The sequence below is a fragment of the Saimiri boliviensis genome, chromosome 1 (genome assembly GCF_048565385.1).
Source record: "Saimiri boliviensis isolate mSaiBol1 chromosome 1, mSaiBol1.pri, whole genome shotgun sequence".
NCBI lineage: Eukaryota > Metazoa > Chordata > Mammalia > Primates > Cebidae > Saimiri > Saimiri boliviensis.
In genome coordinates, this window is record NC_133449.1 from 48,050,721 (window position 1) to 48,073,231 (window position 22,511).

Sequence of the window (22,511 nt, forward strand, 5' to 3'; positions counted from 1 at the left end):
TACAATCATACTATATATGACCTTTTGAGATTGGCTTTTTTCACTTAGCATAATTCCCTTGAAATTAATCTGAGAGTTGTGTATTAATAGTGCCTTCTTTTTTATTGCTAAGTAGTATTCCATAGCATGATGCACTACAATTTGTTTATGCACCTGTTGAAGCATACTGTGTTTGCATGTTCTGGCAAGGCCCTGGCACAGATGGAACTTAGGGGGAGGATTAAAAGTGTTTATTGTAATTGTACTTTATTTTTATTTTTATATATGTTTTTTGAGATGGAGTCTCACTCTGTTGCCCAGGCTGGAGTATGCTTTTGGGATCTTGGCTCCCTGCAACCTCCAACTCCTTGGTTCAAGCGATTCTCCTGCCTCAACCTCCCAAGTAGCTGTGATTACAGACATGCACCACCACACCTTGCTAATTTTTGTATTTTTAGTAGAGATGGGGTTTCCCCATGTTGGTGAGGCTGGTCTCGAATTCCTAACCTCAGGTGGTCTGTCTGCCTTGGTCTCCCAAAGTGCTGGGATTACAGGAGTGAGCCACCGCACCTGGCCCTACTTTTAATATTTATGTGTTTGCTTGTAGTGTACAAGCAAATAGAAATACAATTGATTTTTGTGTGTTCGTCTTCTGTTTGTGCAGTTTGCTCAACTCCTTAATTCTAAGAGTTTTTCCATACATGTCCTGGGAGATGTATACAGTCATGTGATCTGCAATAGGGACAGTTTTATGTCTTCTTTCTGATCTGTGTACATTTTTTTTTCTTGCCCAATTGCACCTGATAAAACTTCTAGTGTTTATGTTCACTGGGAGTGCTGAGAGCAAACATCCACACCTTGTCCCCAATCTTAGAGGGAAAGCCTTCTGTTTTTAATAATTAAATATGATGTTAAGTATAGGTTTCATATGGATGCTTTTTAAAAGAATGAGGAAGTTTTAACCTGTATTCCCAGAATGCTGAGTTTTTGTCATTCATAGATGGTGGTTAGATTTTATAAAATGCTTCTGTATCAGTTGATATGATCCCATGATGTTAATTTATGTTAACCTATTGATATGGTGCATTGCATTGATTTGCAATGTTAAGTCTCTCTTGGATGTCTGAGACAAATCCTGCTTGGGCATGGTCTGTAATTCTTTTCATCCATTGTGGGATTGAATTGCTGATGTTTTGCTTAGAGTATTTGTGCTTAAGTTCTTGAAAGGTGTCTGCCACTTTTTTTAAAGACTGGTTTTTACATCAGGATCTTAATTAGGAAGGGTTCCCTCTTTTATTTTCAGGAAGAGATTGTGTTAAAATTGGTATTGATTCTTCTCGCAATGTTTATAGAATTCTGTAGTCAAACCATCTAGGCCAGGAGATTTTTTGGTGGGGGGCATTTAGATTATAGATTTTTTTTCTTTGTTTTTTTAGGACTGTTCAGGTTGTCTGTTTCATCCCAGTTGAGTTTTCATAGTTTATAACTTTTGAGGAATTGGTTCATTTCTTCTAAGTTACTGAATTTATGAATGTGAAAAGTATTTGTTGTAGTTTCATATATTTAATGCATGCAGGATCTGTTGTGAATAGCTCCTGCTTTATTTCTGATATTGATAATTTGTGTCTTTTTTATCTCTATCAGTCTTTCTGAAAGTTTATCAGTTTTAATGATTTTTAAACCAGGTTTTTGTTGCACTGATTTTTCTCCACTTTCCTATTTTTAATTTTATTATTATTTCCTTCTGCTTGTTTTATGCTAGGTTCTTTTTCTAGTTTCTTGAGGGAGAAACTTAGAATCATGTTTTGAGACCCTTCCTCTCTTATTTTTTACTCAGAAACATTTAATAGATATTTACAAACAGAAACCCTATCTTGGGCAGCCTCAAGATGGGGGGTAACCATGGTTACCCTCCCCAGACCCAGGGCTTATGTGCCATAGGAAAAGAGTATATATGCCTCAGAAGGGATGTATAGGACAGTTGCTTAAGGGCAGGAATTATGATAAGTAAGATAATATTAAAGTTGTTTCGACCTGAGAACAGGATGGATGGTAGGTATATGCTTGTACCCAAGGAACAGTAGATAAAACAGAAATCTCGGAGGCATTCCTAAAACCAGAGTTAATCAGAAGTCAATACAGCAGATTAGCATCCAAGATGGAGTTGCTTTGGCTTCCACACTCCAGCCCCCAACCTGGCTCTTATAGTCTCATGTGCCTTGCTCTTCTGCCATGGTCCTTGAGCCTTCAGCGGGTGTGCTTCATATTGTATAGCTTTACCAGTAGTGCCTTGGCAGTGGAAAATAGATCGGGCACAGTGGGACTCCAAATGAGGGAGATTCTCAGGCTTTGTCACATCATCTGTAGTCCTCAGAATACCAGAATTCTGGTTTTCTTGGAAGAAGTAAAATGAGATAAACACTGTTAATATGTGTACAAAGATTATAATGAAAAAGAATATGAAGAAAATTGGAACTCGGTTCTTCCTTAGAGACTTGTAGCTGGGAAATAATTCAGGATGCATTTTGAATTACAGGCAAATAATAAAAACTCAAAAATAGTGGTTAGGGCTAGAATTTGATAACAGGTATACAATAGTTTTCTTTGGAACATATTTTTTTCTCTCCAGTTTCCCCATTTCTACCAAGGACCAATTTATTTGCAAAATAAATTTTAGTCTCAGTATACTTAGCCTGATTAGTTGGATAAAGTGCAGCAAGAATAGCGATTGGCCATATAGGCTTTTGTTAAGTTGGCTTTGTTGGAATGTTTTTCATAAGGAATCTCAGATTAGACTTTTATAAGCTTCCATGCTAAAAAGCCAAGCTGAAAATTTGCCTCCAAACATTGCCTGTAAAACCTCCGAATTGGATGAATTCCTTTCTTCTGGAGATCCTAAAGTATCCTTGAGGTTCCTGGGCCTGTCAGAAAATGATATTCTTTACTTATCCAAGGTCAGGAACCTTGTAAGGGAACTGTGTAGACAAGTTACCAGGCCTGTCTTTTAAAGGGGATTTTTATTCTTTAAAGCAATCTAGGCATTTCTGAAAATACGCCATTTGAGTCAAAGCCTTGGTAAAATAACCAGTGTCTCCAATTGCATATGGAATGTAGTCTATGCAATTTCAGTTCTTTTAAATGTGTCAAGGTTTGTTTTGCAGCTCAGGATATGGTCTATTTTGGTGACTATTACAAAAGAAAACAGAGTGTTACTGAACTGATGCAAATAATTCTATTGCCATAAAGTAAGAATACTCATAAGGAGTCTCCAAATTTTGGAGCACTCAGAGAGAGGCAAATTTTGCTCACAGAAGTATACTTTACTCAGTCATAAGCTGTAAATAGCTCAAAAGCAAAAGGATTTTCTTCGATTGACTTTACAAGCAGGATGCTGTCCATTCGCCTTAGAACTGCCATCCACAAACCAAATAGTTCTTGGTCAGTCAGGTGAGAGCTGTCTTTCAGGTGCTGTAGAATACAGCAGCTCCTCACACAGTTCCAGAGTTGACTGAACAGAAGTCACATCTCAGGAGCAGAGGTGGTAGATTTTTACCCCCTTTTGCTTTTCTAAAGTAAGCGTTTAGTGCTAGAAATTTCCTTTTCACCACTGCTTAGCTGCATCCCACATGTTTTGGTATGTTGTGTTTTCATTTTTATTGAGTTCTCTCTCTATATTTTTAAATTTCCTTTGACACTTCCTCTTTGACCCTAGGTTATTTAGAAGTGTACTTTAGTCCTAAATCTGTGGAGACCGTCCTGTTTTCTGTCTGCTACTGTTTTCTTTCTGATTCTTTTATGGTCAGAGAACATATTTTATACTATTTCAGTTTTATAAATGTGTGAAGATTTGTTTTGTAGCTCAGGATATAGTCTATTTTGGTGACTGATCCATGCATTGGTACTTGGAAAAAATCTGTATTCTGCTGCTATTGGTTAGAGTGTTCATTATATATCAGTCAAACCTTATTGGTTGATAGTGTTGTTTAGTTCTTCTCTGTCCTTGCTGATTTTTCTGTCTTGTTCTGTCAGTTGCTGAGAGTATGGTGCTGAAATCCCTAGCTCTTTCCTTTCAGCTCTATCAGAGTTTGCTTCATGTCTTTTGAGGTGCTGTTGTTTGGAGTTTACACATTTAAAATCATGATGTCTTCATGTTGGATCTGATCTTTTATCATTCCTTATAAAATGTACTTTATCTGGTATTAATAGCACCTCTGCTTTTTTAAACATTAATCTGCTAATGTTAACATAGTATTATCTTTTTCCATCCTTTCACTTTCAATCTTCATAAGTTGTGTTTGAGGTAAGTTTTTTATATATGGCATGTCTTTAGGTAAACCTGTTTTTTCTAGTCTGCCAAATGTGTGTCTTACATGTTCTAGACCATTTACATTTAAGATAATATATAAATCGAAACACCTTTTCATTATTTGTGTTTTGTTCTCTTTGTTCCTTGTTTTTTTGTTTTGTTTTTTAACCTTACTGTGGGTTATGTGAACCCTCAAGAATGTTCACATAACCCACAGTTAGATTAAAAATCTGGAAGTTCAGATTCCTCCTTGGATTTGCTGGAGGAATTTTGATTTGTTGTATTTTAAAATACTGATCTGGATCATTTTCTTAGTTGCCATTCCAGGTATTACAATACATCTGTGAAATATATTCTAAATCTACTGGTGTCAGTGGTCCCAGCATTTTATGACTAGACTCAAGAGTAGAAATCTTACTTTTCTAGATTCCTTTGGCCCCATGTTTCAAATAAAATTGTCTTAAGTATTTCCTCCACTTGCATTGAGCACTCGTATGAGCTAGTGTTGTCATTTTTGCTTCAGCCGTATGATTTAAGAAGTCGTAAGAAGTAGGCTAGTCTACTAATAGCCACTCCCATTTTTCCCATTCCAGTTTCCTTTCTGAAGTTCTAAGTTTTCTTCTTTTATCATTTCCTTTCTGTTTAGATAACTTCCTTAGCTCTTTAATGATAGGGTTTTTTTTAACTAACAAATCCTTGTAAGTTTTCCTTTTTGGAATGTCTTTATATCCCCTTCAGTCCAGAAGGGTATCTTCACTGAAGATAGAATTCACAGTTGATGATTTTCTTTCAATACTTGGAAAACATGCCTCTTTCTTCTGTCCTCCATGGTTTTAGATGAGAAATCCCCTGTCATTTGATTTGGTATTCTCAGCTAAGTTATGTGTCTTTCCTATGTGATTGCTTTCAAGATTGTTTTAGTATTAAGAAGTTTAATTGTGATTTAATTTTTATATATGGCATGTCTTTAGATAAACCTGTCATGAGTTTTTTGGGGTTTATCCTTTTTGGGGTATATTCAGCATCTTGAATCTGGTGTTTCATGTTTTATGCCAGGTTTGGGAAGCTTTCAGCCATTATGTCTTTAAATACTTTTCCAGTCTCTTCCTCTTTCTCTTTTGGAATTCTGATGATAAGGATTTAATTGCTTTGCTTAGTCCTGTAAGTCCCTGAGACTGTTCATTTTTTTCCAGTATATTTTCTCTCTTCAGATTGTAAATTCTTCAGAGTAAATTTTATTGATCTGGCCTTGTATTCACTGATTGTTTTTAGAATTCTATTTAATTATATTTCTCAATTCTAAGATTTCTGCCTGTTTCTTTAGCTAAGCTGGAAGTTCAGATTCCTCCTTGGCTTTGCTGGTACTTTCCAAGCAAAAGTGGGGCCCGAATGCACACTGCTTCATTGTGTCCAATTGTTGGGGGAGCTGTGCAAGCTTGAGCCTAGGCCACTCTGACATCAGGAAGCAGGGAGACCGTGGAGGGCTGCCTCACACCTTGTTTCTGCAGGGTAGAGGCCAGAACTCAGCTACCCTCTGTCCCCTGTTGACACTGGGGGTCAGGGAGCAGGTACAGCATGCCAACCAGCCCCACTTTCCACTACCTGATTCTCTCTCTTTGATGCTTGGTGGGGGAGTTCCCTTTTGTTCTCCCTAATTAGCCAGATGGGGCAGAGACTCAGTACCCACCGGGTGCCCAGACACCCAGGGCTGGGGCTGGGAGAGCCAGTGGGCCCATGAACCCTGTTTTCACTGTCTGGTTCAGTGGGTGTATGTAATGTCTTGTCAACTAACCCCACCTTGTACCCATTCCTTGCCGTTTAGTAGAGGTGGAGCCTTAGCTCACTGCTCAGCCCCACTAAGGTTACCCTGGTGGGGGGGGGGGCGGGGGCGGGGATATTAGATAACTGCACGTGCACCTACTACTAACACTTGCTCTGGCAGGGCAGCTGATCACCTCTGACTGCCAGGCAGGGTTTGGGAGATCGGTCTGCTGACACCATCTGGTGGTGGAATCAGAGCACCTCCTGTTTCCCCTGGGCTGGGGATGGACTGGAAGATCAACACCCCACTCTGGCCATGCTGAAGCTGTGGGGCTGCTGCCAGGGTAGTGGTGGTTTTTCCCATTGCTGCTTGGCTGGAGTAGGGCAGGAATCATGAAATCACTTTCTGTTGTTAGGTCACCCTCTTCTCAGTTCCTTGGCAATGGAGAACAGGCCTCCAATGGAGCTTTTATTTATGCCTCTTGGAGAAGCCCAGTTCAAGGCTTCTGCAGTGTGCTGTCCAGAATACACGGGAGTGAGGAAAATGACATACTCCCTGTCGGTCATCCCTCAAGTCCTAAAGGTCCCCAGCAGCCTGCCCTCATTCCCCCTTCAGTTTTCCTGGGCCTGCTTGTTGTGTTGTGTCTAGATTTGTCTAGGGTTCTGTCTTGGGTCTTGGGTTGGGTGAGGAAGGACCTGGAGAGATGGCTCCTCCACCTTAATGGAACTAGAGCTCTACCACTTCCTTTAAAAAGTGTTTATGGTGGCTATCTGTCTTATTCCCTTTAAGCTGCTCTGATGAAATACCTGAGATTGGGTGGCTTATAATAACAGAAGTTTATTTCTCACAATTCTGGAGGCTAAGTCTAAGATGAAAGCAGCTTTGGTGTATGATGAGAGCCACTTAGATGGCACCTTCAGGCTGTGTCCTCGAATGATAGAAAGGGTGAGGGTTTCTCTGGGGTCTCTTGTGAGAGCACTAATCCCATTCCATTGACCCCAATTCCTGACACTCATCACCTTCAAGGTTAGATTTCAGCAAGAGTTTTTGGGGATGTAACGTTCATACCATAGCAATATCGATTGGCTTTGGCTACAAAGACTACTATGAATTTTGAAGTTACTTCTTTCACCCCTTCTTTTTACTTGCTATGTGGAATAATAGATTTATAATGATGCAAAGAGATTTAGCCATGATCCAGGCCACCTTTTTCAGAAGATAACCATAATATCTATTGCTGTAACACTACTGTGTGTGACTCTCATGGTGTGCCCATAGGTGTGTTCTGTGCTGTTTTCAAACATCACTACTGAAAATGTCTGAGTAACCCAAATCCAATTTTCCATGCTTTAGGGGGACTTCTTACTAAAGATTCTGACTTGTTTTTATTTAGGGTACTTGTAGTAGGTTTAGAGATATACACGTAATGCCAGTTGAATGCTGTACATTCTGATGGCTTGCTGCTTGACCTACTTTAAAACCATTAAATCTGATCATTGGCCCAGTCTCCACACACCCCAGGTCTGCCTGTCACGGGACTCCCGGTGAACCACCACCTCTCCCTGCCCCTGTCTCCACCTCCCATACCCAAATTAAGTTGTCTCCATTCCTTCTTTGTTAGGCCAGCCTCAGTCTCTTGCCATATTCCTCCTGTGATGAAAAAATTTCTAGTCTTGTTCACCTCTGGTCACTGCTTGGTCAATGGCTGAGACTTGTGCTGGGGCAGCTGACTTCAGACTGCTTTCCTTCTCTGCAGGTCTCATCACACTGTGGACCCATGCCAAACACATGTCCTCTGAGACCTCACAGGCTTGATCCTGTGCTGGCTGTAAGCTCTGTCACCTAGTCTATATCTCTCTGACCCTGCACTGCAGGCACAGAGCAGAAGACCTGGCATTCCCCCCCCCTTTTTTTTTTTTTTTCAGGAAGTGCTAGCAGAAACATTTGTGCAAGGGGGTTCATCACAGCATTGTTTATACACCCGGACTGGTGCTGTCTTCGTGGTGGTAAAAAGAATAATGGCATGGGGGAAATGCCTCTGGCCTGATACTAAGTTTTAAAAAGCTGCAAGATTATTTGTGGTAGTCTAGTTTGGTATTAAAGAAGTTCATAGGCACATCAAAAACATAAGAGAATACATTAAACTGTTTTAGTAGTGGGTATTGTCGTATTCAGGTTACAGGTGGTCTCTGTCTCTGTCTCTCTCTCACTTGCTCATTTGCTCTTTTTTTTTTTTTTTTTGGAGGTAGAGTCTCACTGTTGCCCGGGGTGGAGTGCAATGGTACGATCTTAGCTCACTGCAACATCCACCTCCCAGGTTCAAGTGATTGTCCAGCCTCAGCCTCCCGAGTAGCTGGGATTACAGGCACCCACCACAATGCCCAACTAATTTTTATATTTTTAGTAGAGACAGGGTTTCACCATGTTGGCCAGGCTGGTCTCAAACTCCTAAACTCAAGTGATCTGCCCACCTTAGCCTCCCAAAGTGTTGAGATTGCAGGCGTGAGCCACTACTCCTGACCACAGGTGGTCTTTTCTATGTGCCTTTTTGTATGTACAAAATTGTTATAAATAGTATTATGTTTATAATCAGAACAATTTTGATAAATAATACATATTAAAAGTTTGCTCTTAATAATTTTAATCTTTGTTTTTGGCATACCTAGCAGCCTGTCAGTGGGCATGCATGCCTTGCTTGTGTGATTCAGTGTTAACCATTGTGTCTTTTGCATTGGTAAAGATTTTGTCCAGGCTGATCAAGTTTGGGGTCCATCATGACCATCACCGGAAGTACTCTAGGTGAACATTAGTCCCTGATTTACTCTCTGGGGGTCTGCCTTTTTATTTTTTGCAAAGTGAGTAATCTCTCAGGGAACATTGCCATCGGTGGGATCATGGATGGATTTGGTGCTGGCAGGTTGCTCTTGGTAGCTGTCTCCCCCACCAGGTTGCTCTTGGGTCTGGGGAAGGTTCTCGGTTGAGTCTTGCCTGCTGGGTGGATCAGTGAGTCTGTCTGAGCTTCAGCTTCCTCAGCCATCAAGCAAAGACATAATGCTCACCTCTGAGGATCATGGGGAGTTTTGCCATAAGCAAATTGACAGAAAGCACCTGGTAGAAACTTGAAAAGGAATCTTTCCTTGCTCCTCAATGAGTCCTCATCCCTGGTAGGTTAGTGAACATGGCTGTAATGAAATGCTGTCTGCTGCTCTCCGTGGAAAGGAGCTGTCATTCCAGGAGTATAGGAAACTCACAGGGAAGTGAATTCATCTGGAAATGTTACTATAATTCAAATCCCCTGGGTCCCAGAACAAACAAGCAAGCAAAAAAGAACGTCTTTTCTAGAAACCACCTGGAGGCAGTGGGGAGAAGAGGTCTGAATCAGCCCTTACCTGCCAGTGAACCGAACAACATCCTGAGAAGAACCTCGAGACATCTGGAAACCCGACCCACCCCAGCTTTGTCTGGATTGGGGCTGAGTTGGGGACACTTGCCAGAGATGGCTCATTTGATTTGGCAGAAACTTGACTGTACAAATTGTGTCTTAAGGGCTGGGTGCGGTGGCTTACGCTTGTAATCCCAGCACTTTGAGAGGCTGAGGTGGGAGGATCACAAGGTCAGGAGTTCGAGACCAGGCTGGCCAGGATGGGGAAACCCTGTCTCTACTAAAAATACAAAAATTAGCTGGGTGCTGTGGCAGGCACCTGTAATCCTGGGAGGCTGACAAAAATTAGCTGGGCGCTGTGGCAGGCACCTGTAATCCTGGGAGGCTGAGGTAGGAGAATCGCTTGAACCCATGAGGCAGAGGTTGCAGTGATCCGAGATCACACCATTGCACTCTAACCTGGGCAGCAGAGCAAGACCCCATCTGAAAAAATAAAATAAAAACAAAAACAAAATGTGTCATGAGACATAGACTGAACTACTTTTTCTTGCAATCCAAAGTTATGTAACTTTTTCCCAAAATAAGGGGTACATAGGTTGCTCATTGATTTAACATTAGCAGTGTTCATCCTGTGACTGAGATCAAGACTTTGACAACTGCTTTTTCCTTCTTTTCCCTGAGGTAATTAAATTCCTTTAGTGAGAAGACAATTTAGACAGACTATTGGCCATCGGTAATCAAAATTTTGCTATTTCTAAGTGAACGATTTATGGATCCTTCTTCTTCGTAACCTTTGTTCACATACTATGAGGTAACGGAAGTAAACAGTCAGTATAAACAACATTTACCCAGTTTAACCCCTGTTTGTAAGAGGCCAGGCCTTCATGGTTTTAGGTATTTGCCTAGAATGAATTGGTATCCCCAGTGTCCTCTGGGAACCAAAATTCACTTTGTATTTTCTCTTTTCTGCCTTGGACCAAATCCACAAGGTTGGCAAGTAAAGTTGTGCTTTGCCAAGACAGGTGTGGCAAGAAATAGCCCTGAGACAGGGCTCCTGGCAGGCAGCTCTCCTCCTGTTCTGCCCTTCTGTGTGAACCACGAGGCAGGAGTGAGGGCTTCCCATGGAGCGTGTCTCCCTTTCAGTCACACATCTGTGCTCACAGTCAGTGGCCAGCCAGTTGACTGCCTGGGCTGTGTCTGCAGACCTTAGAGTTGGGGCTTGACATTGTTTTCAGAGTGAGGAAACTGAACTTGGGGATTTGGGCATGAGTGTGGGCTGTGCTTAGTGCTGGTGCCCCAGCTTGAACTCGGGTCTTTGGTGCTGGCAGACTGCCCTCTGCACAGTACATAATGCTTGGTTTAGTTTGGGCTTCCCTTGCTTAGGAGTGAAATGGTTTTGAAGCTTAAATTAGAAAAAAAAAATAGTATCAACCATTTCAATCTGATAAGAGTATGTGTGTTAAATGGAAACACGTTCAATGTAAGAATTTCAACTATTTGAATTACCTTGGGGCCTTTTCCCCCGAAAATATATTGTATTCCTGAGTCATAGCATACTTCCCATTCCAGTTCCTAAAACATTTACTATTAGCAATTTATAGGAGTGATTTGATACTTTTTTTAAAAGGAGGCAGCTTAAGTGGATGGAATCTGTTTTTCTCTTAGGCACATGCATCTGTGAAAGTGTCTGAGGTGAGCCAAGCTTGATAACCTGATTTTGTTAGTGAGTTACTTTGCTGTGGGATAAGTGTGCTGGAGAAAAGACTAAAAGTTTATTTTCTTGTTGATTTGTCTGTTACTTGGTCCCTTGAGAAATGCGTAAATCTAAAGTAGTCTAGTAGTGAATTCTGAATAGATACAATGTTGGTATATATGTGAGTTTATACCTCAATATTACTGATACTTGAGCATAAATTCTAAATTAGTCAAAACAACTTACCAACTTAAGAAAAACTTTGGTACATAGCAGGAGTGCAGTATTTGTTGATTTAAAGAGAATCTAAGTGGTGTTTAATGCAGTGTATGAGTGCCAGCAGTTCCTTCTCTCTTCACTTGGGTTTCACCAGTGTGCTCATTTGAAGCTTAGAACTCTCTTCTCTCCAAAGAAAGCCTGGCATACACAGTACATGGTGTTGACTCACGTTTGTGTTCCTCTCCTCCTCTCTCATAGTGTAGTGTGACATAAGGAGTGGGAGGTTCCAGCAGATGACCCACCCCAGTCTTGGTCCTCCCACTGGCCTGTTAACAGCCCTGGGGCAAATGCCTCAGCCTGCTTGGAAATCTCAGGGTGTTAGGGCCATGGCCCTTTGCAATGGTCATAGCATTATAGGGAGTTGGTGCCAGTGGGGAACTGGCTTACACTGAGTTAGAACAATCCCACTTCTTTTTCTTCTTCTGAGATGGAGTTTCACTATTGCTGGCCAGGCTGGAGTACAGTGGTGCGATTTTGGTGCACTACAACCTCTGCCTCACAGGTTCATGGGATTCTCCTGCCTCAGCCTCCCAAGTAGCTGGAATTACAGGCAGGTACCACTATGCCTAGCTAATTTTTGTGTTTTTTTAGTAGAGATGAGTATCTCACCATGTTGGCCAGGCTGGTCTTGAACTCCTGACCTCAAGTGATCTGCCTGCCTCAGCCTCCCAAAGTGCTAGGATTACAGGCATGAGCCACTGCCAGCACAATCCTGACTCTATGTATCACACAGTCTGTTTCTCACCTAGGATGCAGACTCACTGGTCAGCAGTCGTGTCTGCCCTGGAAAGTGAGGGGCATCGGGGAGGAGCAGGAAGAATGTGTGAACCCAAACACATGGGAGACCTTCAAAAGCACCAGAACACACAGTCTTTCAGCACATAATTCTATACATCCTTAACTTGCACTTGCGCTAATGGAGACCTCCTGTTCCTTTCCTTTTGTCACGAAAGAGGTCATCTGTCTGGGAAGACATGGCACAATTTACTTATTCAATATTTTTATGGTTTACAGATGAGGCCACTGGATCCTCCCTTGTGCCCTTCGTAGGGAGGTTCAGTGCCCACTTGAGTGGTTAGCAAAATCAAGGTGAAAAGTTTTTCTTTTTATTCAAAATTGGATAAAAAGCAGCAGCTACCTTTTGTGACTTTAAATGAGAAGCTTTTATTTATGTCTCAGCCCTGAAGTGTGTTATCGATTACCATGTATCTGTTAAATTGTACTTCACTTTGTATATAGCTATTGTTGTAAGTTTTAACCATGTAAATAAAATTGATAGGCTTTTTCCATGTTTTATTTTAAAAACTGTTTAAGGTGTAGCTTTTTAGGATTTTGTTTTTGCTCTTATTTTTGACCTGTGTCTTGGTCTTCCCTATCATGGAGGTGAAAACGGTAATACCTGAGACCTTAATGTAGGTTTAGGAGAAAAGATGCTCGTGACCAATTTCCTGCTACTGGTTTTAAATTACATAGAGGAAGCCATACTTATTATGTCATCAGAAACTTATATTTATAGTTTAAATTCTCGTTTCCCTCCTCTCTTGCCCAGATCTGGTTTTTTGACTAGAAACAACTATAGTAACTTCAAATTAAGCATTTTAATTCTAAGGAATGGTCTTAAGTGAATCAATGTATATAGAGTTGTATCTTTACTTTTAAAAGGTCTCTAAAGCATTTTTCTTCATGTGGCAAAATTAACTGGATAATTTACATTGTCAGTAGAAGAAATACAGGAGTTGGTGTTTTTGCACTAAAGTTAGTTCAGGGTTGGTCTTCATTTAGGTGTCCTTACTTTGGGGGTTATTTTTGTTTTTCAGAATGAAATGGCACAGATACTTTTAATCTTCTGAAAGTAATCTAAAGCTATAGAAACGGACCTGTAGCTGTCCCAGAGACTTACTAGAATGAAGGTCAGTGTAGAAAAATTAAGGAGCAGTAGCAGTTTCCAGTGTCCTGTGTCCTTCTCTGAGAGAACACTGTTACACACTATCCAGAGCAGCAATTTCAGGAGCATACCAAGGTGGGCCAGGTGGTCAAGGGACTTCCCAGGGGATGTCATAAAAGGCTCATGGAAGGAACTGGTATAGGACCAGATTTGGTGCAGGTTCATTGACAAAAGTGGGGTAATGATTGAGAGGGATTATAGATTTCCTTTTTATAGTCGCAGGGGCAGAATCAAGATATTCTATGAGGAGTAACTTTGTAGCACTCAGTGTTCTTCAGAGAGGACAGCAGTGCCTTAGGAAATGTGCATCTGTCCCAGGAAGTAGGCATGCAGGCTGGGAGGTGCAGAGGGCTCCTGCCCAGGTCTCCACACGGTGGAAGATGCTGTTGTGACTCAGCTGGGAATGTCCTTGAATATAGGGATTACAACTCAGTCTGGGTTTGCTCCTGGCATGTTCCCAGCTGCTAGTAAATATGTTAATGTGTGTGTCAGGGACAGCTCTGGTGACATAGATAATTAGTTCTGATGTTGAATGAGAAATGAGTAAAAAGACATAATATGTTAATTTTAATGTCTTTAGACTTGTACTTTTATTATAAGAGACAGATAATAGTGAAAGAGGGAAAACTCTCATGAAAACTAGTTTCCAGACTTCTGTCCAACTTCACAGCGTTGGTTTACTGGCAGTTTCGAAATGGTGAGGCTGGAAATTGATGAAATCAGTTTCTTTTGACCATGGCCACATAAAGGCAATGGGCAATGCACGTTGAAGGACTAAGTATGAAAACATTGGCCTCATCTCATAAACTTTATTATTGATAGTATTTTATCCTAACAGCTGTTTTTAAAGCACTGTCTTGAATTCATATGACTGCCCAGGCTTGACACAAATATGTTCCAGGGTGACAGATTGAAGAAACTTTGAGTACTAATGCCGTCACTTTATTTCTCATGGCTTTTCTTTTCATCCAGTGGCTCAGTGGAATTGATTGGGATTGCCAAAAAATAAAATGATACAAGTGAGAAATAGACCTGGAGGGAGGTGTATGTGTGTGTCATTGGTTTCTTGCTTATTTTGTTTCTGAGAACCATCAGAGTTGAGGATTTCAAACACATGATTCTGATAGCATTTACCACAAATAGTGATGGCAGTTGCTCCCTTTTGCCTTGTAGCTGACTGGGACTAGAAACAGCTCCATCACTTAGGTGGGTTTCATAAGGAAACATTAGTGGATGGTCTGTTGCTTCCCTCCTCCTGTAAGCTTTGAATGACTCTGAATGTAGAAATATTTCTGAAAATACTTAAAGTAGGAGACTTAACAGAGTTGAATAAACATCCTGAAATTTTTCTTTCTCTAAATGAATGCCAGCTTCAGAAAGCCCACCTGCAGACAGAGACAGTGTCTCTTCTGAACATTTTTGGAGTATCTAGTGGAATTGGTTTAAAGCTGGTTTCAGAGTCCACAGAGAAATGGCCCTTTACAGGATCCTTTATTGCTTTTGGTGGTTAAAGCAGAATCTCTCCAGAGAGTAAAGGTGGACAGCCCTGCATGTCTGAAGGACAGGCATTCTCTCTCCTCACAGCCCTGCAATTCCTGGCTGTGCTTGGCTGCTTCCCACAAGTGCCGGACAGAACGTGCACTTTTTGGCTAAGTATGTTCTATTATGTATATAAAATCCTCTGTCAGTTCTGAGTTGAATATTGATTCAAAGCTTAATTCATGCTGATTACTTGAAAATCTAATCTTAATTCTACCCAAGTGTTTGTACATAATCTGAACATCTGAAAACAGTGCAGAGTGAAGTGTTCCTGTGAATTTTAATTTGGTTTCTGGTGCTACACTTGAAACTCCAGAAATGATAAGATAGGAACTAAAACAGCAGCTGCCCCTCAGAAATGAGGGTTGTACAAACCTTGTTCCCAGACTGACGCTGCAGTTGAGAATGCTTGTGTGTGATATGCCCAGCCTCCCAGTACACATGCCTGAGTCATTAGATGTCACTTTACAGCATCATCACAGAGAACAGCTGTGTTTTGGAGCAAGAACGTCATGATGAGATTTCAGTTCCTTTGAGCACTAGGGTAGAGGCTCTTGATGTACAATCTCTTGTACATTAAAGAGAAATCAGAAGCTCTAGCCTGACTGATACCGAGCTCATTATGAATTGACAGTCTCTCTTTAAAAAAAAATTTTCCTGCCTTGGCTGCTGGCACTACAGAAAGTCCTCTGTGAAAGCCCCAGCCTGATTTCACTATCAACCACTTAACCACGCTATTAATTTTTCAGTTGTTGAACTTTTAAGGTTTTAGAGTTTGGAAATGGTTGCTGAACCAGAATAGTTTGTTAAGAAACATGAATCTTTGAGTAGAACTAAAGTTCCTTGGTATTGGAAGATACCCACCTCCAAAAATGGATTAAGTATATACTTCATGGTATTTTCTCATAGGGAATAATGTTACCAGTAAGTTCTGGACTTCGAAAATCATTTCTAAGAAGTGTGAAGATTCAGTGGACGTATCACACCTTTGGCAAAAATTGCTTGTGTCTGACATGTTGCATTATAAAAGTTTTGATTCGTTCTTTTTTTTAAGTACAAGTAAAGAGAAGGACAATGTGGATCTACCAAGGAAGTCCCTTCTGCCTGAGTCTGCTTCTTGCAGGATTGGCATTTGTGCTGCAGATTATAGCTTTGGCATTGCTTTACCTCAACAGCAGTTTACATTTTATTGTGCTTTTAAAAAAAATAAAGGTTTATGGAATGAAATGCTTTCATAAATGCTGAAACTACATTTTCTGTGGGTAAAAATGCACCTCATCAGAATTTCCCCTTTGAAGAATTTTTTCATGTTCACATAAAATTGCCAAATTAAAAATGTGATCTCCCTACAGAGTAAGAGCTTTCATCTCAAATAAAGCCATTTTATTGACCACATACCAACATTTACAGTAGTCAAGACACATTGCAGATAATAAAACATTTATGCTTGGTACTTACTTTTCTTATAAACTAGAAATGTTAACCTAAGTTATCTTTTTGATACCTCAACTCTGTTAGGATGGTAGGAATTGGGTTGAGTATCCAGGTGGGATTACAGGGGTGAGGGTAGAACAGCAAATGTTTGGAAATTGCTGTATCCCAAACCCCACAGATTCCAGGCACACTTTTGGAAGACTATACCGATGTATTGCTTTGCCATCATGGTGGCAAAGCAAACTGATGCTAACATAAATAGAAACCTTAATTTTGGTGCTGTTTGGTGCCACTGGGGGGCTGATAGACCCCATTCATTTGTCCTGGTAGATGTCATGTGGTGTGAGACCAAATACAACTCTCACTAACATTAAATTAGTGATGAAGTTAAGGAGAGGCTTTCTTTATCCTCGAAGAAGGCATTTTGTCACTTAAGAAATAATTGAACTTTATGTCGCACTGTATTAATGGATTAAAACTACCTTTTAAAAATACTGGAATAGGGTTCCTTTTAAAATAGTAAAAATAGGGTTTTTGTCATTTAATCTTCATAACCATATACTGCTGTGTACATACTAGCTAGGTCTTACTGCAGGATGAGTGTTTGCCCTTACTTTTAGCTTTTTACATTCAAGGAATAAAAACTATTTGTATTCTCAAAAAAACAAACTGGTTTTTAAAAAAATAATGATAGGTGCTTGTTAGAGTAGCCCCAACAGGTCAGTCTCTTTTGCAAAATGTAATTTATAGTATCTATTTCCATAATAACTTTTTAAAACTACACCTAAGTACAGTTGCTAGCTGTCTTAGTAATCTGTGGCTATTGCCAATTCCAGTATATGCAATTCCAGCATAAGCCTAGTCTCTAAACCATTATCTTTGGTTAATACAACTCTCCTAATTCTTAAATGCTCAAGATACATCTCAGGGCTCCAGGGCATTGCCATGGTTTCTTACCTTGCCCACTAGGGTCTGGTTGGGAAACCATCTGCACTGGAGTTGGTTGGTAACTTACAAGAGTACAGCCTCCTCCTGTGACCTCCCGCTGCAGCACATACCCTCACACCCTCCATTTCTCTCTACCAGAGCTTAGGGATGTATTTATATCTCTGAATTTATTTAGGCTAATTAAATTTAGCTACTGAAATTTTCTTTTTGTAAAACAGGCCATTTGCTTATTTGCTTCCCCGAAAGCTAGCAGGGCATTTATCTCTTAAGATGTAAGTTAAAATTGTCCACCACGTTTCCTTATTTATCTCCTTGCTGCTTGCTAGGTTGAATGCATTCACTAAGTGCTAGTTTTGATAGGTTGGCTTCTGACAGAGACTGCCCCTTTGATGGTATTTGGTGGTGTTTGCAGTTGCCAGCCCAAGCACAAGCCACGTGGAACCTTCTAAACCACAGACACAAGTCAAGGGGTTAAAGGGAATCCAGTGGACTTCATCTACAAGTTGAGGGAAATTGATAGGGGGAGTTATATTTGCTTTTTGTCTTACGAAAAGTATAAAATACTTCTCCTTATCCAAAAGAAATTTTGCAGTTAGTTGAAATCAAGCAGTTAATCCACAAGAATGTAAGCCCCATGGAAGCAGGGCATGGCCTCCTTTGATGCTGTACCCAGAGCACCTCCTAGAACAATGTCTGGCATGTGAGTGTTTGTGTTTGTTGAGTGGTTTTGTGACTAACATTGATTTATTAAGTATTGGGTAACTTAGCCAGCAATTTTTACCAGTCTGCCAACTTTATAAAACATCAATCTGTATTTCACGGATGTCCTTTTGATAACTGGCCATTTTCTTCACTTCTGACCCCAGGGCTGAAGGCAGTTTTCTCTCTCAGTCATGTGTAGTGAGAAACAGGTGGAGCCTGAAGCTCAGGAGAGGTGGGTGATGATGTCTTGCTGGCTGGATGTTCACCTGTGCATATGGGTAGGTGCATCTCCTTTAGGAGGATTGCATGAGACCCTTGTGCAGTGGGTGCCCAAACAAAAACTTTTCTTCTTCCCTTAAGGGTAAATTAACTTGTTAAAAGCTTCTAAATCAGGAAAGAAGACTTAAAAACAGTAACTCTTTAAAGGGCTATAAGCCCAGGAAAAGGAGCTATGACATTAGCATCACCTGATATCACATCTACCCAGAAATTTTGTTTTCTCCCAGTTCAGTTGTTCAAAATTAATTTTAAGACGTTTTATAGATTGGTTAGAAATATTTGTGTGACACAGGTACGATCAAAGTAAATTTTACATGATTGGATGTATTCAGAGGCCGTGCCTTTCATCAGCCTTTGCGTTTCTCCACCAGGGCTTCTTACAGCCTTTCCTCCCTCTGGCTTATCCTCTCCACCACCCGCACAGGGTGGTGTGATATTCTGCCTCTCTTAGGCCATCAGTCTTTGTGGGATTATTGTTAAATTCACTTGGGTAGGGGTTAGGGGACAGAGAAGAGGAGGCAAGGGTTTTTAGAGGAATTGGCAAAAACTCTTCAAAGTGTTCACTTTTAAGTGCTTTTATAGAGCTGTAAATCAGTATCAGTTTTACCAGCCTTTTACAAAGAAAAAAAACAGGAAGTTATGTTCATGTTATTACAAAATCCTATTATCGTAGGTTTTTACATGTTTTGTTCTGGCAAAAACTTAATACGTATGTTTAATTGTGAGTACAGTATGCCCATTTGTATAGTAAGTTAGCATAAGTCACACATGACTAGCAGTGAAAATCCAAGAATCTTATCTCTTTTCCTGTACACATGTTACTGAACTGTTCGCCTCTGAGTATAATGCTTTCCTGGTGGCATATGGAGAATATAATCTTCCTAATGCATAATGGGATCTTTTGACAACTCACATTTGTGTTCTCCTTCGTTTTTGGCTGTCACATGGCTTTTAATGGTTTCATTAGTAAACAGATGAATGTAGTGGGTGTGAATGTTAGTGACAGCTTAATGAAAGGGCAGTCCTCCCTCTTTCTTCTCCTTTCAAAAATGCCTTTGCTCTTAGACCCCAAAACATTTTTTCTCTCCATGTGGTGTTTGCAGACTTGAGCCCATCTTGATTGGCTGCATTAATATTGAGACAAAACATGCAATTACACTTTCATTTGGCCCTGGGGTAACCCTTCTGAAGACAGCTGTCTGTATCATTGTACATACTTTCGTAGAAACCATCTCATTCAGGTTTCTCAGGGTTTCACTTACTTTGCTTTGAATGGGGCAACCATTTTACCTCATATTTTTCTGTGATGTTTGAAAGTTATAGGAATTTTTACCTTGTAATAATATCAGAATGGTCATTTTACTGAAAAGCCAAATTGTTATGCTCTATGTTTCAAGCACATTTCTTTTGCAGTATTTTCCTTTTTTTTTTTTTTTTTTTTTTTTTTGAGTAACTTCTTGAAATGGAAGTGTGTATGAATGGGTAGGGATGCTTTCAGTTCTTGCAATTCTGAATCTCCAGTTTTGAAAAAGGAAATTATTCTATATCTCTTATTACTTAGCCAAAGTTATATAGTGGACTCTGCTACTCTAATCTTTAATAGATGGCTATAGTTTTTATAGTCAGGGAGCTCCCAGAAACATGAAAGAGTGTGTGAGATAGGCTTGCCTCTAGAGACTTATCTTTGGAAATCCGAGTGATCCATGAACCACAAAGTGATTGTTGTTTTGTTTGTTCTAATGCAGCTTCCATGAGGCAATCTCAGGCTGAACCTGCAGGTATGCGCCCGGAGATATGGATCGCCCAAGAGTTGCGGCGTATCGGAGACGAGTTTAACGCTTATTATCCAAGGAGGGTAATGATATTTTCTTTACCCCCTTTCTGCTCACCCCTCCCCCTCCACACCGTATTTTTTTTAAAAAAGACAAAGTGACTTGTCATAACTACATGCTAATTCTGGAAATGAATACTGTTGCCTAGTTGTGACCTTTCATTGTTTCTCCTTTCCCATTTTTCATTTGTTTTATGGCTGAGTTTAAGTAATGACACTTAAATAAAATACAGTAGGAGGCAGCAAAGGAATTTTATGAGCGCAGACTTTAAAACAATGCTTAAAAAGGGATTATTTATAGGTTTTGAGGGAGTCCCACCTAAATATTATTAACATAGGTTTCAATCCATATAGTGTGTTTCTGTACTCCCCCTTGTGCAGTTTACATCAAAGTTAAAAGAAATTTTTTAAAACATCTTTTGTTACTTAGCGCACAGGAGCGATGCCAGCACTCATGTAGAAGACTCTCCTGCAATTTGCAGGGTGACCGGGGTAAGAGCAGGGAGCCATTGCCCTTGCAGAGCCATTGCTGTCTTTGGACATTTAGTTATTGTAATATATTAGAAGGCCACTAATCAATAGCCTGTAATTTGGGCTGTAAAAACCATGTTGTAGACAATTGACTGCCACTTATTTTTAGCTATGTTCTTGGTTTTTAAAACATTTTAGCCTCTGTCATCTTCTGTAGTTAGTAGAAGTAGAAGCAGTGTTTTTTGTGTGTTTGTTTTACCTGGGGGCAATATAGGTGATCATTTGGACACCTTTTTCACGTGGGAGACATTTTTAAATGTGTAGGCTATAACTCCAGGAGTTAGTACCATTAGGAACAGCTGTGACTACTTCCGCTAAAGGGCACACTACTAGCAAATGTTTGATATAGTATAACTTGTTCACTGAGTTTTAAACCCCTCATACAAAAGTATCTCAGTTGATTCATTCAAAAGGAAGACACTAATTCTTATTTTGTGGACAGTGTTACAGTTGTTAATATCATTTATTCTTAGCACTTCTCTTCTAGCTCTATTTTTTTTTCTGAACATTGTTGTTTCATATAAGTACCTCTTAAAGATTTTTTTTTTAAATCTGTTTTCTGGGGGAGGTCATGCTTAGTTAACTGTTGCTATGTAAATGGATTTTACCTTTGAATTATTATTTTTCTGTCTGTGTACAATGTTTTTTAGACTTCTTTTAGACAAATATAGAGACATTTTCCTGTTACAAAAGAGTTTCAATTCTTCAGTATGGAATTTCTGTAAGAGTCAAGGATGTTTTATAATACACATCAGATCTTCCTACCCTTCTGTGGGGGTGTGTGTTTGAGGAGTGTGCTGTAGTAATGATTCTGTTGTAAAATGGGAAGTGTGACATTGATGGGCTTAAGCATTTCTTAAAATACTGTCTTTAGCTGGCAAAACTCTTGGCATCCTCTATCTGACATAAAACAGTTCATAGAACGTATGTTCCTTTCCAGCCTGTATCTGAAATGGTAATATTTTTTGCATCTTTGATTGGTTTTATAATTTGTCACTGAAGTTACCATTCCCTCCAGTTCCTCTGCCTTGGTTTTCCTAAAGGAATTTCCGTGTTCCTGTATGTGACTGGACATGGCTGTCTCTTGGTTGACTAGAAGGAATTGGTGAGAGGTGGGACGACAGTGTATTGAGGATGGAGGTGGGGAGGAAATGGGTCCCTTTAAGAGAGTAGGTGAATACACTCAAGTCCAGATTCTGGGATTGTGTCCAGAATCCAACAGGACAGATCATTTCTGATGGGTATGGAGACACCTCTAAAGCTGGACTATCAATTGACCATCCCCTTGGCCTCTTTTCTTCCCGTCTGGAAGGGGCTTTGTAGACACCCTTGGGGCAGGATCTGCCTTAGATGGGGCTGCCTGAGAGAAAGGCTGCAGTAGGCCATGCCTGGTGCCCACAGTGTCTCCCTGCTGCCAGGAGCTCTGGGTACTGAGATGACCTCGCACATTCTCGGGGATTCTGTTAGTGATTTTGACCACAGAGCTGGATGTGTTTAAGGATATTATACAAGTTTCTCTTTAAACCATGCAATATGAATGCATGACTCCACAAGGCTTTCCTGTGGTCCTGCCCAGATGGACCTTGTGGGTGCACCTCCTTCATGGTCTCCATGAGTGGTCCGTGACAAGACATGGGCTAACGCTGGCATGGGGACTAGAGTGCCCTCAGTCCCCGGCCATCCCCTTGTGAAGGCTGTCAAGGTGGGGAATAGTTTGAGTCACATGCCAATGAAACCTAGGCTGCTGGGTTGTCTTTGTTACTTTGCCTCTCTGTTAAGGATATAATGGCAGCACCTAACAGGTTCATAGCCTGCCTGCCCTTCTCTTCTCCCAGTGTCATTTCACAGTTGAATGTTCACGCCTATGTTTAAGATGGTCATTTCTGTGTATCCAATGAGAT

General features: G+C 40.5%; 1 protein-coding gene across 6 annotated transcripts in view; it reads left to right on the forward strand.

The window, feature by feature from the left end:
- Positions 1-22,511, forward strand: part of BCL2L11 (BCL2 like 11) — a 44,696-nt gene that overhangs the window by 6,966 nt on the left and 15,219 nt on the right. For 4 of the 6 annotated variants that reach the window (XM_039461538.2, XM_039461553.2, XM_074396974.1 and 1 more), the window contains one exon: positions 19,994-20,103. The exons of 1 other annotated variant lie outside the window; for it this stretch is intronic. In XM_039461538.2, the coding sequence (XP_039317472.1) occupies positions 19,994-20,103 (110 nt within the window). One more of the 6 variants, XM_074396979.1, reaches the window with a different exon arrangement.